Here is a 14686-nt window from a genome sequence, read left to right as displayed (position 1 = left end):
CCCTGCTGAGTCATACTAAAGACTTATAAAAATGGTACTAACAGCTGCTTTGCTAGACCCACAGCATTAAGAGGTTAATGTTAGGACTGGTTGGCCTGGTGTCAGGATAATGGGACATTGTACTACATGTCTGCGGCACAATGCCTCAGTGCTAGACATCACTATAAGCTGCCATACTGCAGACATCATAGCAATATGACTGAATTTTGTTAAAGCTACATTAAAAATCCAAATCTCACACACACACACACACACACACTAAAGCTATAAAAACCTTTAACTCACTTCTCAAAATCTAACAACAGAACTTTATCAAAAGCATTCATGAGTAAAGGCCTTTCAAGTTGGTTCAAATCATGCTGAACCAGCATCACTTATGCCCACCATTACTAAAATACAAAATATTTTAAATGATTTCTTCTCACAAACTGCTCAGAATTGTACTAAATTTGACAAGAAACATTTTGGCTTGAAGTGCTTTTAAATTTATGCATGTTTTGTTTTGCCATTAAAAATATACATTTTGCAAATACTAAAAATAGAAGAAAAAAATTACATGATTTCTCAGAACTCTCAATAAAATTTACTCAATTTAACGAAAAACATCAATGCATGAAGAACTTAGAATTTTCTACAATTGATGTCAGTCTACCATAAACTATGGCTGCAGCTACTAAAACTAGAAGAAAAAAGTTTTAACAAGCTGATTAACCAAATTTGACAATTGTTTGAGCTTGAAGGTCTTTCATGTGTATAGAAATTGCGCCAATCCACAATCAAATTTGGCAGCCATTACTATCAATAGAAATATATTTATCTCGATGTTTTTGCCAACTGCTGTTGCATTTGGCTATTAGGCAGAAGTCGTTGAGATGAGTAATCTGAGTCCCAGTTGAAGGTCTTGTTTTTGTCATCCATCAAATTCTTAAGCAGTTGAAACTACTAAGCACTAACAAAACTCTAATGCCATTGTAATGTACTGACTGTGTGACATTTTGCTAGAGAAATCTACATTGTAAGATATTTATTTACATCTCTTTCCAATGTCTACTACATTGTGGATAATAGTCTTGTATTTGAAGATTTGAGGATGCTAATATACAATTAACTGACTGCCAATGCAGCACCAGTCAAACTCAATTTCTAACATCAAAATTGCTGCCATTAGCATCCTAAAATACCAGACTCTTATGCTCAGAGTAACTCCAACAATTGATGGTATCATTGTAATGGTAACCAATTCACATCTGTGATGTTTGAGGTGTTACCTACCCCACCCCCTTTTGCCATTTTGGGTAATGATGTTTTACAAAGGAATGCAGTCATTTTGGTAATAGTTCTTTACAAAGTGCAACCTTTAGCAGACATTGGAATGAAATTATATTGAGGGGCAGCTCTCAGATACCTGTGGATGATAATCATCTACAGCCACTTGTACTTGCGAGCTGCAATGGCTCGGTGTTTAGTGTACCAGGCTAGTGACCAAAAGGTGTTGGTTTGAATTGTACAGTTGACTAGTATGAGTCGGCTACCATGGTGTGTCCTTGGTCAGGGCACTTTATTCCAATTGCCTCTGCACTAAATAACCAGCTTGTGTTGATGTGCTGTAAAGCACGAAACCAAACCAAACTACTCACACTCAGAAACCAAACTACTCACACTCAGAAACCAAACTACTCACACTCAGAAACTTCACACTGAATTAGTTTTGCATGACAACGTACATAATCAATGTACTGGTACATATGAATGATCATATACTCTTTCAAATCAAAAGTGTGTACCCATTAGAGTAAGAAAAAGCCGTCATTTAGTAAATTAAGATTTTAGAATTTTAATTAATGTGTAGACTTTATGTGCACTAATGAACATAATGGTGATTGTTTGAAAGTGTAGTTTTTAAAAAATTCTAATTTCAGACCTTCCTGTTGATGTAAGTAGAACATTGTGCCTCATAGTAAGAAATTGACAGATCATCAGACATAATTTTTGACAGATCATCAGACATAATTTTTGACAGATCATCAGACAGATAATTTTTGTTAGCCAAGAAATTGACAAATCATCAGACAGACAATTTTTGTTAGCCAAGAAAGATTTTAGTTGTAGGAAAATATGTAAAATTGCTGAATTATTGGGTCATACAATTTAGAAAAATCTGAAAAGATTCACAATAAATGAGAAACAATTGGGGAAGTCAAAGAGCAAAACGGTTGGTCATATACCTTCTCAGCTGGGGACGCGAGTGACCAAGTGGTCTAAAGCGCTCTCCGTTACGGATCACTGCCATCTCACCTCTGTCTGCATGGGTTTGTGTCTAGGATTCAACCAATGTGGGTATGTGAGAAAGCTTGCCAGTAGCTTTTCATGGGTCGGTGGTTCTTCCCAGGGTTTTCCCGGGTTATTCCTCTACCATTAATACTGGTCGCCATACATAGCCTATCATGTGCTGAAACATAGCGTTAAACACCACCACAACAACAACAACCTTCTCAGCTTATTCATCACACTCCAATTATTCCAGGTAATCTGTAACTTTCAGTGAATCTTTCAATGTTAATGTACCATCAACCAATGAAGGTTAGAGAATATAATTTAGAGATGCACTAAAAAGGAAGCAAACTATGGTTAGCAGAATCAAGTTTCATGGTGTAAATAGATGCACAACCGAACCACTTAAAACCAATGGTCAAGAGTCGTTATTAACAATGAAAGTAAAATTGTATTGGACAAATATCGAACAATAATGTTAGAGAAAGCTTGATATAAAACATCAACCAGATTGTTTAAGTATATACAGTGCACTTCACCATTCAAACATATTTCATCAGTGTTCTGGGGTCACGTTGCCTACAACACTTGGAAATTGGACTCCATTTGTTTGCAAAAGAATGTCCTAATCAGGAATTTTGCTTCTTGGAGGATGAGTTCCAAACTGGTAAATGTATAAAACACAGAATTCTTAACTTGGCATTCACAGACTCTACAATCAGAACCCGAGTATATTTGAGAATATTTAGTCCACAATGAAATCCAAACTTCAGAGAATACATGAAAAATTAAATCTATGAATGATCTCATTGGTGTTGTTTGGGTTTGTCAACCTTACACCAAAAGGACTTAATGACTCCATACCAGACGAATTACAACCTGTGACATTGGCATGGGTTTATTTAACTAGAATCAGAACTTCAGTATATTTGAGTTTATTTAACTACCAAGTACTAGTAGTAGATATGAGAGTACCATTTGCTTTAATATTTTTGTCAGAATAATTTTAGTTCTGCTGGTTAGAGATAGAAGACCTTATGGGATGGCCTGTTATCTGTCATCCATCATTCATTATCTATTCATCATCTGTCATCTGTCCATCTGTTATCACAAGTGTTATCATCACTGTTCAAAAGCTACTTGAAGGATTGCCATGAAACTGTTCAAACATTCATCCCATGATCTAGATGCTTCTATCCGTAAATGGTACCAAAGTAACATCCAATATGGCCATCATAGCAGCCATCTTGAAAATCGTGTTATCACTACTTATTTTGAATGGAAAATCATATCAACCAAATACACCTGATATCTTGCTGGTACTAAATAAAAATAATGATGATCTGATCATCTTGAAAATCTTGTTATCACTACTTATTTTGAATGGAAAATCATATCCACCAAACACACCTGATATCTTGCTGGTCCTAAATAAAAATAATGATGATCTGATCATCTTGAAAATCTTGTTATCACTACTTATTTTGAATGGAAAATCATATCAACAAAATACTCCTGATATCTTGCTGGTACTAAATAAAAATGATGATCTGATCATCTACCATGGTGGCCATCTTGAAAATCTTGTTATCACTACTTATTTTGAATGGAAAATCATATCAACCAAATACACCTGATATCTTGCTGGTACTAAATAAAAATAATGATGATCTGATCATCTTGAAAATCTTGCTATTACGTAGTTCTCCTTGAAGCAATAAAAAAAAAATCTTAAATTTAAAGGTCCAATAAACTTTCTGTTAATAAGTCACATTTGTAATTTATCATAGATCTGGTATTGAGAAGACTTTAAAAATCTATTACTCTGGACTTTGTCTTAGACAAATATAAATATTTTTATATATGAATATTAGCTTACAATTTTTTTTAATTTGTTGACAGATTAGTAATTTTTGTGGGGTAGAAATTCCTTCAAATACATAAACAGTTCCTTGTATCAGAGTTATGCCTAACTTTGTCCTTCCAAGCATCTTGTTAGATGGTGCATCCATGTATCGATATGTCTACCATATTTACTTCCTTATAAGGCATATCCAACTGCAAACTGCGCAGCCCAGATCTAGTGTCACATAAGGTGCTAGCATAACTGGGTCTATGCAAATTGTGAGTAATCAAACAACATTGACCCTGATTACAGTCTGACCAGAGTTTATGTTGGTTGTAGTCCGACTCAACTTATATGCAAGTATATACAATTTCATTGATGTCATCCCATGAGTTTGGCAATCATAACTTGTAATTTGGGCATTCCCAAAAGGTGATTAATTTTTGTAGTAGAGATAATTTGCCGTCAGTTGATAAGAGAATCTGTAAACTGAATGCTACTGAGTGTTTCAAGAGAAATTTCTTGACATGAAAAGCAATACAATATTTATTTTCCTCACTTCATTAGCTTCATTACAAGCAATGACATGATTTTTTTATATCAAGGACAAAGTAAACAGAATGTTCTAGAAATGGGCTTTATCCCACATGTAAAAGTTCAGGATTGAAGAAATAATTTCTTATTCAATAAGTACAGTACTAAATTCCTCTCAGTTTATCTTAGTATGTTGTTTAACAAAAAATTATTTTTTACAAAATCAATACCCTTGAGATTTGTTTCCCATGTAAGCATTTATTGAAAGAGCTATGTGAGGATTTGTTTTCCAGAATTTACCTCACCTTTACCTTGAATTTTCATATTGATAAATCCTAAATCAATGATAAGTTAACACTGGTACTCACCTTGTGAATGTCAGTTATTATTTACATTGTAGTAAATCCTTATTCACCAAGGCAATAGTATAGAAATTCAAAGCTGTACTTTTCTTTATCTTTGTTTAGGGACCAAACATTTCATTATTAATTGGGGGCATGGCAGGAATTCTGTTTTGAACCAAAATATATTTTGTTTGTTTTTCTATCTCATGATCATGTTTTCAGCTAGTATAATGGATGGAATTAGTTGTTTTTTTTTGTGTGGCTACAAATCAGTAAAGAGTATTTTATAAAGTTTTATGTCCCACCAGATCACATTATCCTGTCAACCAGTCCTAATACTAACCTCTTAATGCTGAGTACCAAACAAGGCAGCTGCAAGTACCATTTTACAAATCTTTTTCTATAAACATGTTAAATGGGTTTATATCATCAAGATTTTGGATGATTTCACTGGTGAACAAGAAATTATGCATAATAATTATGTCTTTGTGTTTAGAAAGAATTTTTGGTAAGGACATAGTAAAATATAAAAAAATCACCATTACTGGGATATAAAGCTTAGAAGATAGTATACATTGGTTGTGTTCTTATAATTCTACGAAAGCATACTTACTGATCAAATGTTAAGTTATGTAAGCCAGGTGTTTGATATCATGTTCATTTAGGTTTCTTTATTTAACATGTGTTGGGGATATTGTAGCACCCTCCATTTGTCCATAATCACATCTTGCCCTACATGATTGGTCAGAAATTTGTGAAATTTGTTATTTATTTTGATCCTAGCTGTTCAAATTGTGTGAGAAAGCTATCTTCCAAAAGTCTCCACTTTTGAAAACTATGAGAGCTATCCTCAGGAGATTGGTATACCTCAGAGCAGTGTACTGTCAGTCCCCCTTTTAATTTAAAAATTAACAATGCTGTATAGTGGAATGCCTTAATCCATGAACTATGTCCTCTGAGTCATTTATTCCCACGTATGATGTCTTCAGGCCCTTATACCAAACCTTGTACACTAAAACAAAAATCAAATTTCGTTGAACCTTTTGGCATACAAATTGTCCTCTTCTAGACGCAGCAAAATTCGATCTTGCAAATACTGCACAATTTTATGTTTTGAAACCATCACCTTGGTTATTAAAAAACTCCAAAAGTATTATTTGATCTTGGCCAATTCAAATAGTCCTTAGCCCTTATTTTTCAGAGTAAATTCAATGAAATCAGAACATTCTATTGTGACCCTACATCCCAGTACATGGTTTGAAAACTGACGACAAGATTGTTACACCACATGGCACTATCTTGAGTCAGATACCAGATAAGGTTTCCATTTTTCTCACAGAAATTACTTTAAAATATTGTAATTACATCAAAATATCTTTAAAAATATTCTTATTATAATCTTTTCAGATTTCCAATCCGTGCTCAGAAAGTTTTACTGAACCTTAAATTGTGATATCTCTTAACATCCCAAATCTTACAGAAACATTATCAGATCATAGAAAAGTATTCTAGTACCATTGGCTGCCTCGTCACATTGGTATTAAAAGGGCACTCACCAGTTTGTGAACTGAAGACTCCATATATTAACTTCAAATATTATATAAACTGGCATGTTCTGTATAGTCAAACCTGTAAATAGCAGCCAACATGGGAAAAGGTCAGGCTGACCTTTGTACACAAGTGACCTCTGAATGCAGGTTCACCTTTCAGAATTCCATACACCGATTATTATTATTATTATTATTATTATTATTATTATTTCATGCAGTTGGCATAATTTATTTATTCACCATATAAATTTTATTATTCATAAATTCTAATGGAAACAAATTTCATTCATTGATATTTTTTCATTACTTTCCCTCTCTCTGTTTTTCATGTAGAACATATTTACTTATATATGAGTCTTAGAAGTAACAAACCAAGCCCAAGTATTGCAAGAGTCAGCTCAATAAGTGATAGGTCACCCAAGTACAAAGACTTGTAATGCCTTTTAAGTTGAATGTATTTATTATAAAATGACCATAATTTTTCATCCTCCTTTCTGCATTTGTACAGAATTTGGCAAATGTAGGAATTTCCTTTAAAATGTGAAACCAACAAAAATGATCTTATTTGAAATAGTGACAATAGCATTTACAAATAATCTGTTTTTGGAATACCAATAAATGGAGTTTGCGTAAACCCAGAGTAACTTAATGATTTCTGCTAATATTTTTTTATCTCAAACTTGGATTGATATTTAATGAAGATCTGGTTTGTAAATTTTGACTCAGTTTATTTTTCTCTGACCATAATGCATTTTAAACATACAGATTAATGCAAACTTTTCTGTAATATGTAATACTTTGTTTTTGTTGTTGCTTCTTTATGTATCATAATTGCAATCCACTCATCTGATACAAGTGAGAAGTGAATGAGGGAAGAATTTCATTCTTTGCATCATAAATCTTGATTACAATGATTTTAATCTCCATAATATTTTGATAGAAATTGTTGAATTGGTATAATTTTCGAAATTTGGGTAAATTTTAAGTCAAAATTAGTTCTCTATCTTGATTTATAATAAATATATTTAGGTCAATAATCAGCACAATCCCCCCCCAAAAAAATAAAAAAATAAAGAGGGTGGTGCTATAAGAATAACAGTATACCTTGAATTTTTACCCCAATAATAAATTTCTAAGTATTAAAGTGTGGCTAAATTTATTTAGGTACTTAAAATCACAATGCAATAGAAAGAATAGCCAGTTTCAAGTTACACAAAAAGATTGAGTGGTATTATAACTCTGTTGTCTTATAATAAGTAATAAAAAAGAATGAGAAGCAACAAGCTTTGTAAAATTCAACAAATAAATTATTTCTCTTGCGTACAAAGTGAAAATGTAAAATATGAACTTATGGTATTGCATATTAAAATCCTAATAATCATAGAATTACATACACAAGTCCTAATAATTCAAGTTCTGAAGAAACTTTAGTGGAGACCCCAATTACATCCAATGCCAAAAATGTTCATGTATCTCTGGTAGCCCATATAATGCTGATGTACCAACAATCTTTTGTTGGATCACAATAATGCAATCCAAAAATTAAATCCTTATTTGAAATTTCACTATAAATTCAAGTCCCTACTTCCAAGAATGTTTTTTTTTTCAAGATCACTTTGTATTTCCAAAGAATAATCACTTGAATAAATTAATTGAAATAAATAAATTCCATCCCGAATGAATTTCTGGACACAACAATAATGCTATTGATTCTGCTAAGATCTCAAAGCATAAATAATTAAGTTCTAGAAAAACAAGAACTTAATTACCTCAGGTCACAATTAGAATATTCTAAAAAGAACTATTACCTAATGAAAAATTTCTTTCTAGAAGGTTCATTATGTCTACAAAATAAAATCTTAACAAATTAGAAGTATATTACTAAAATTATAATATAAAATGTGTAATAAACAACAAGTAGACATGGCATTTCATGGGGATTTTCCAATGCTCTAGACTCAGATTGAGATAAACATGTTTACTACAAAACTAAAATCAATGATTCAGGTCAGGTAGAAAATGAACTTGATTTTGGAAAAGTTCAAGTCCATCATGCAATGTCACATTATCAATAGCATGTAATGAAATAAAGAATTTTTAAAAAAAATCTAACAATTCAAATTAAATATACATAACGGTGGAATATGGTGAATATTTACATGATATTCCTTTACCTAAACAATGTCTTTCTTGGGAAAACAAACAGTTAATTTGCACTATTGATGTAACCACTTTAAGCTGTAAGAAACCACTGTTTGCTCAGAAAACACCTATCCACAATGACCCCATTTATGAAATGATTTTTACAGGGGAAATTGGAATTGTTGTTGAGACTATGTGAACACTATGTAAAGATGACAGTTAAGGCAGTTTGACTGTATTTGGCAAAATGAATGAAATGAAACTCTACATGCAATCTTCAGAAAATGAAACCCTTCACTGGAGTATAGAATCGTTCACAATGAACAAAGTGTGGGGGTGGTATTGTGCACTCACAATTTATAGGACACACACACCTGAGTCATGCATACTTGCTAAAAGGTGAACTTCAGCCTGAGTGCATACCCTGCCAGTGTCTGCTGGGTGTATATGCAGTCATAGATAGAAGGTGCATCATATATGTGATGGATTTTGCATGATCACCCCAGGGTCACAGAGAACAGCAGGGTGTGGTGATGGCAGCTTAGGGATTTGATATTTCAAGTTATTGCATTTGCTCTGGTTGTTTTGTTGATGTGTTTTTGGTTTTTGTTTCTTTCAATTGTAAATTATTATTATTATTATTATTATTATTATTACTGAATTGAGTAGCATCTATATTGAATTACTATAAATATTTTAGTTAAGATAAAAAATTGCACGCAAAATTTGTTTTATGCTTGAAACGATTTTTAAAAAAATGTAAATTTTACATTTAAGATAGTACATACAGATTCTATTTAAGTGATTTCACAAGCAAACGGTCTGTCGTTCCTGTGTACCTATTTAGAGTAAGGATACGTCTGTGACGGGTGCGTCTGTGCTGATAAAGTTTTACGAGTTCTAACATGGCAGCGCTCAATGAACATGTGTTGCTTGCGTCCTTTTCCAGTGAAAACGAATTTCTTGCAGTTGAACCGGGGAATGAAAATGGTTTGCTGACAGTAACGAGGCGAAACAAAGGCGTTGACGTGTTTAAGGTTCGTTGTATCTTCCTTGAAAGAGGACAGAAAATAAACAGTATCATTGTACAGAACATCTCTTGGTTACTAATAACCGAAATACGCTCAAGAATCGAAATACGCATATTTGAACCAAAATACTCACGAAAGACGAATGTCGTATGATTGTTTTTTTGGGTTTTTTTTTTTTTAATGATACTGTAATCCAAATTAAACTTTGATTTATTAGTCCTACAATGTAAGACGTATCACTTGTATTTTTTGTAGCACCTAATCAAAAATGTGATACGTCGTACGTTGTATGACAATGATTTAAGTCATTTTGCGAATTATTTACTTTTTACCTGTTCATAACACAATTATATATATACTTTACTGACTTATCGTATTATCATAATATCAAATAATAAGCGAATCACAAATAAAAGACAACAATTCATCTGCTAATGAAAGTTGCCGTACATGTTTACTTTCATTTGTTTCCCTATCTTGTATTTGTGAAATATTGTAATTTACGCCATTTTCGCATCTTCATCTTCCAATTAGGTGCTTGACCCATATGCAGGCATATTCACACTGTGGTGAATTATATACATGTGTGACGATGGGTCTTTGTTCAAGTTAAAAATAGCATAAAATAATACATGGTGTACATGCTTACAGTGCAGGTGTAGACTTTAAATGTTTCTCAGGAAGGCAAAGTAATCACTTTCACTGGCAAGCAGTTCCAAGATGGATCCCTGTGGGGAAGAAGGAACTCTTTGTATGCATCCACCGAATAGTATGGTACCCTTTATCTGTTGCTTTTGCAGGGGTCAGGTACCCCCGTGTTTGTATTTCAACCAGCTGGTTAATGATCTGGTACGTCATGATGACCATGTTCTGTTGATGTCAGCTTTGCAAGTCCAGCATGGTTGTGATGCTCCTGGTTCGTCGATAGTCACAATGATAAAATCTTTATGCCTGTTTCTTGACTCTTTCTAGTTTGGCTGTTTTGGTTTTGGAGTGTGGATCCCATACTTTAGAGTAACGAGCAACGTACAGTAGAACATACTGTCTCTCTACCTCAGTGTTAGTCCTACAACATAAGACATCAACCCTGATATTTATGTTTCGGGTTGAAGTCTTACTGAGTAAATAATGGTGTTGTATAGCATGTTCTAATGTTGACTGACATCTGAACAAGACATCAGATGTTTCAATCAGACTTTACTTACTCTGATGTCTTTTTGCTAATAAATTCAAATTCTCACACAAGCTATGGACATGTTTTCATGTTCTATTGACCTATATTTCAGTTGACTGGAAGCTGGAAATGTCAAAATTTTATTAAGTTGAAGTATGTTTCTCTAATGAAATGAGTAAAACTACATTATTATTTAATAAAATATTTTGATAGCTTCATTTCGTTCAAGATCCAAATCATCATTTTAACCGATTTTTACATTCCCAGTTTCAATCTGGTGCAGTACTGTATGTATTCAAACATTGGGTTTGCCATCACATGTCAGTTAAGTGGTTCAACTTAAGTGTTATATTGCATCAAGCAAACAGCTTTAGCTTTCATTATTGTGTTCATTTTTTAGTGAACAAGCAGTGCATGTGACCTTGAAATCAAGACTTGTTGAGACTTAGACAAATTGCCATTTCCAAATTTGGATAATTAGTTTTTGGTTAAACGGCAAATTGATTGTAATGAGATTCAAACGAGGCTAAAGCTGCTAAAACTGATAGTTCAGATGGGACATTAACCAAGTATAAGAAAGTGTGTGATGCCTGGCTTAGTGTTTGGAATAAGACCTTTCCTCCGAGTGACATAACTGACAAAATTCATTCACACTGATGGACAAACAAGAGCTACATGTCAGTGTTATAAAGAATGTGGAAATCAAACTCAGTGGCAACCAATAGTTCTTCTAATCTGCAAAGTTCACATCTACTGGGAGGGGACTGCAACTTCTGTTGTTGGGACTCCTATCTTTACTAAAATGGGAGTACTGGACTCCTAGTTTTAAAATCCTAGCAAGACCTCAGATGAGTATATGCCATAACTGACATAGTATGCTTTCTGGACAGGAGGCAGGCTGTTGTTTACAATTGTATTTAGCCAGAGATGTGTTAACTCTCATTGTGTGACCCAGAACTATTTTTGAACAAACCATCAGCTCTCTGCACTGGATGATCAGTTTTAAATTTAGCATAGTTTCTTATTTATGCCACTCCCTTGATACCTCACGCTCTGATAACTCGCGAATATGCTTATAACATGGGATCAGTTGTGAATCCCAATTTTTTTACTAGAAGGTACCCAAAAATGGACCCCATTTTGTTGTAAAAGACAAAAATCATGATAAAAATTGGTAACTGAAACCTTGATATATGGCTCATTATATCATCAAAAATGGTTGATATGACCTGGAAATGTCAATCAATGTTACAAAATTATCAATTTTTAATAAGAAGTCATGTATTTTGTTTAAAAAGTTTCCAACATCATTCTTTGTACACCATAAATAACAATCTGCAACAAAAATTTGATCAATGAAGGTGTCACTAACAACTACTAGAGGCAGCAATTTTATAAATAAATACCAAATAAATATGTTTATTTATCAAATGAAATTCTTTGTATTCTATCTTTTAGTTTAGTTTAAGTGTAATGATCGTAAATACAATGTTCCTAGTCTGTATTCAAACGTGAAATATAAATTTGTCATTGCAGCCATGTCTGCAAGCATTTCTGTGAGAATCTAAATAGGTGTAAAACGGTGTTTTTTTTCCTAATTTGCGCAAATTTTGTATTGTTACAATGAATTAAAAGCTAACATCCTTGTAAAAGCTAACATCCCTGGTAGTGTCAGGTCAACTCATTTCAAATAATCAGTCGAATTCTGTTATAATTCTTTTGTGATAATTAAGCTGCCTTCAGTTAGCATACTCATCCACAAATGTGATCAAAGAAAGAAAGACAACCAAGTGAAATGAATACTTAATGAAATAAAATTCTGGTTCACGTTTACATTTTATTAATGAGAAACTAGTTTCAGAGTTTGTAGCTGTAATTACTGAATTGGCACTAGGAGATTTGAGAAGTTTAACTATTACTTGCAATGAAATCGTGGCATCAGTATTTGACTACTAGAACAATAGATAAATTTATTTTGACTTTGACGGCTGTTTCATTAACCAAATATTCCATTCTGTTTTGAATGAAAGGAATCTTGTTTGTGAATTTGAATCAGTAGATAATCTGGTTTCCTGCTTGTTATAATCCTTTTAGTAGAGAGCAAAGTAATCAAGGAGACAGGCTACTCAACAACATAAAGCAATGATGTAATACATAATGTTTTTGTGTACACATGAATGATTGTTGAAAGCAGTTGGAATAATGTTAACGCTTTCTCACCGGTTGAGCATCTTGAAAATAAATGTCATTTTACATATATAAAAAAACAAATAACTTAATAAAAGCACTTTATTCACAGTTATTCCTAATACAATTTTAAAACGAGTATTCGGGCATTAAACAGACCAGTTTGAATGGTTTTCTCGATGTCCAGCAAGGATGGTATCATTTCATATTGTTATGGAGGTCCCTCAATAACTCATGCCCTGACTTACGATATGATCTGTGTTATTTTACCCCCATTGTGCGCGAGTTATTGTGGGAGAGGTGTACTAGACTCCCAAGTTTAGGGAAAATATTGTCCCAGACTTATATTTTCAAAATGCTTGAGATAGCTTTAAGCATGTCACCAGCTATGTGGTACATCTGCTGTATTTTATCGAAGACACAAGCAAGTCCAACCATGTTTATATATTTGCATTCCTTTTTATGCACTCTCAATTATCCACATTTCACATTGGAGTTCATATTTCTCATCTGATTTTGATCCGACTTGGAATTAACATTGTGCTTATTACACCAATATTTCAGGCAAGTTCAGCCGTGAGCGAGATACAGATATTGATGAGATAATCCTGCATCTGATTTGCTAAGCATGGTACCATTCTGGAAGACATATTTCTGATCAGGCTTTGGATATAGGTTATATATCTCTGAGCTCTTGAATAGATTTGATAATGAAATTGCCTGATTGTGCACAATGATTATGTCATCTGGATGGCTGATCATGTTACCACTCTATAGGCCATAGTACTGATTAGATTTTGATCAGACTTGAAATGTAGGATCATGGTCTCACATGAGTTTAACAGTGATCAAAGTCCTCAGGTTAATTAGGTCATCTTCAGTCTAAATGGCTCAACTTCTTGTGGTGCTTGAGACTATGTTTAATCCAGTTTTGAGTAAACACGTAAGCAGACTTGCATTATCAGGATGTCCAATGAGTAAACATGTAAGCAGACTTGCATTATCAGGATGTCCAGTGAGTAAACATGTAAGCAGACTTGCATTATCAGGATGTCCAGTGAGTGAACATGTAAGCAGACTTGCATTATCAGGATGTCCAATGAGTAAACATGTAAGCAGACTTGCATTATCAGGATGTCCGATGAGTAAACATTGTAAGCAGACTTGCATTATCAGGATGAGATTTTATTATGAGCAAGATTTGTAAATGCGAACAAAATACAACACCGTTATAAATAGCTTTAAAATTATTTAAGTAAGCAGATCTGTGTTTTACTTTAAAGTAGCTGTCTTTTCTCTCTAAATCAAAGCAGAGAAGTAACTTATTATATTGACTATTGAGAATCACAGGTTTGGGGTTACAGAGTTCTTCCCTGTGTAATGATACAGACCAGTTTAAAAAAATAAATGTTAAAATATAAAATGCATGAATTTCAATAGAAATTAGCAAAAAATACATATTAGGATTAAAAGTGATGAATTTGTGATTTATAATTGAAGAAAAAGCACAAGACAGAAATATTATTGAGAAAATGTACTGTTGCACAGTAGCAAAAAATCTTTGTGGTTGTGTAATTAGGGATTAGAATATCTTTACAGTTATAGAT

At 33.2% G+C, this 14686-nt stretch overlaps 1 protein-coding gene across 1 annotated transcript in view; it reads left to right on the top strand.

The window, feature by feature from the left end:
• The first annotated feature begins 9564 nt into the window (after positions 1–9564).
• Positions 9565–14686, top strand: part of LOC149803046 (nucleolar protein 11-like) — a 50678-nt gene continuing 45556 nt past the window's right edge. Inside the window, exon 1 of the mRNA XM_089952602.1 lies at positions 9565–9724. Within this exon, the coding sequence (XP_089808728.1) occupies positions 9593–9724 (132 nt within the window). The 5' untranslated portion in view covers positions 9565–9592. The remainder of the gene's footprint in view (positions 9725–14686) is intronic.

Source organism: Sinohyriopsis cumingii, chromosome 3, assembly GCF_028554795.1.
Source record: "Sinohyriopsis cumingii isolate HCF-2022 chromosome 3, ASM2855479v2, whole genome shotgun sequence".
NCBI classification, from domain to species: Eukaryota; Metazoa; Mollusca; class Bivalvia; order Unionida; family Unionidae; genus Sinohyriopsis; species Sinohyriopsis cumingii.
This window is presented reverse-complemented; position numbering and strand designations above follow the sequence as displayed.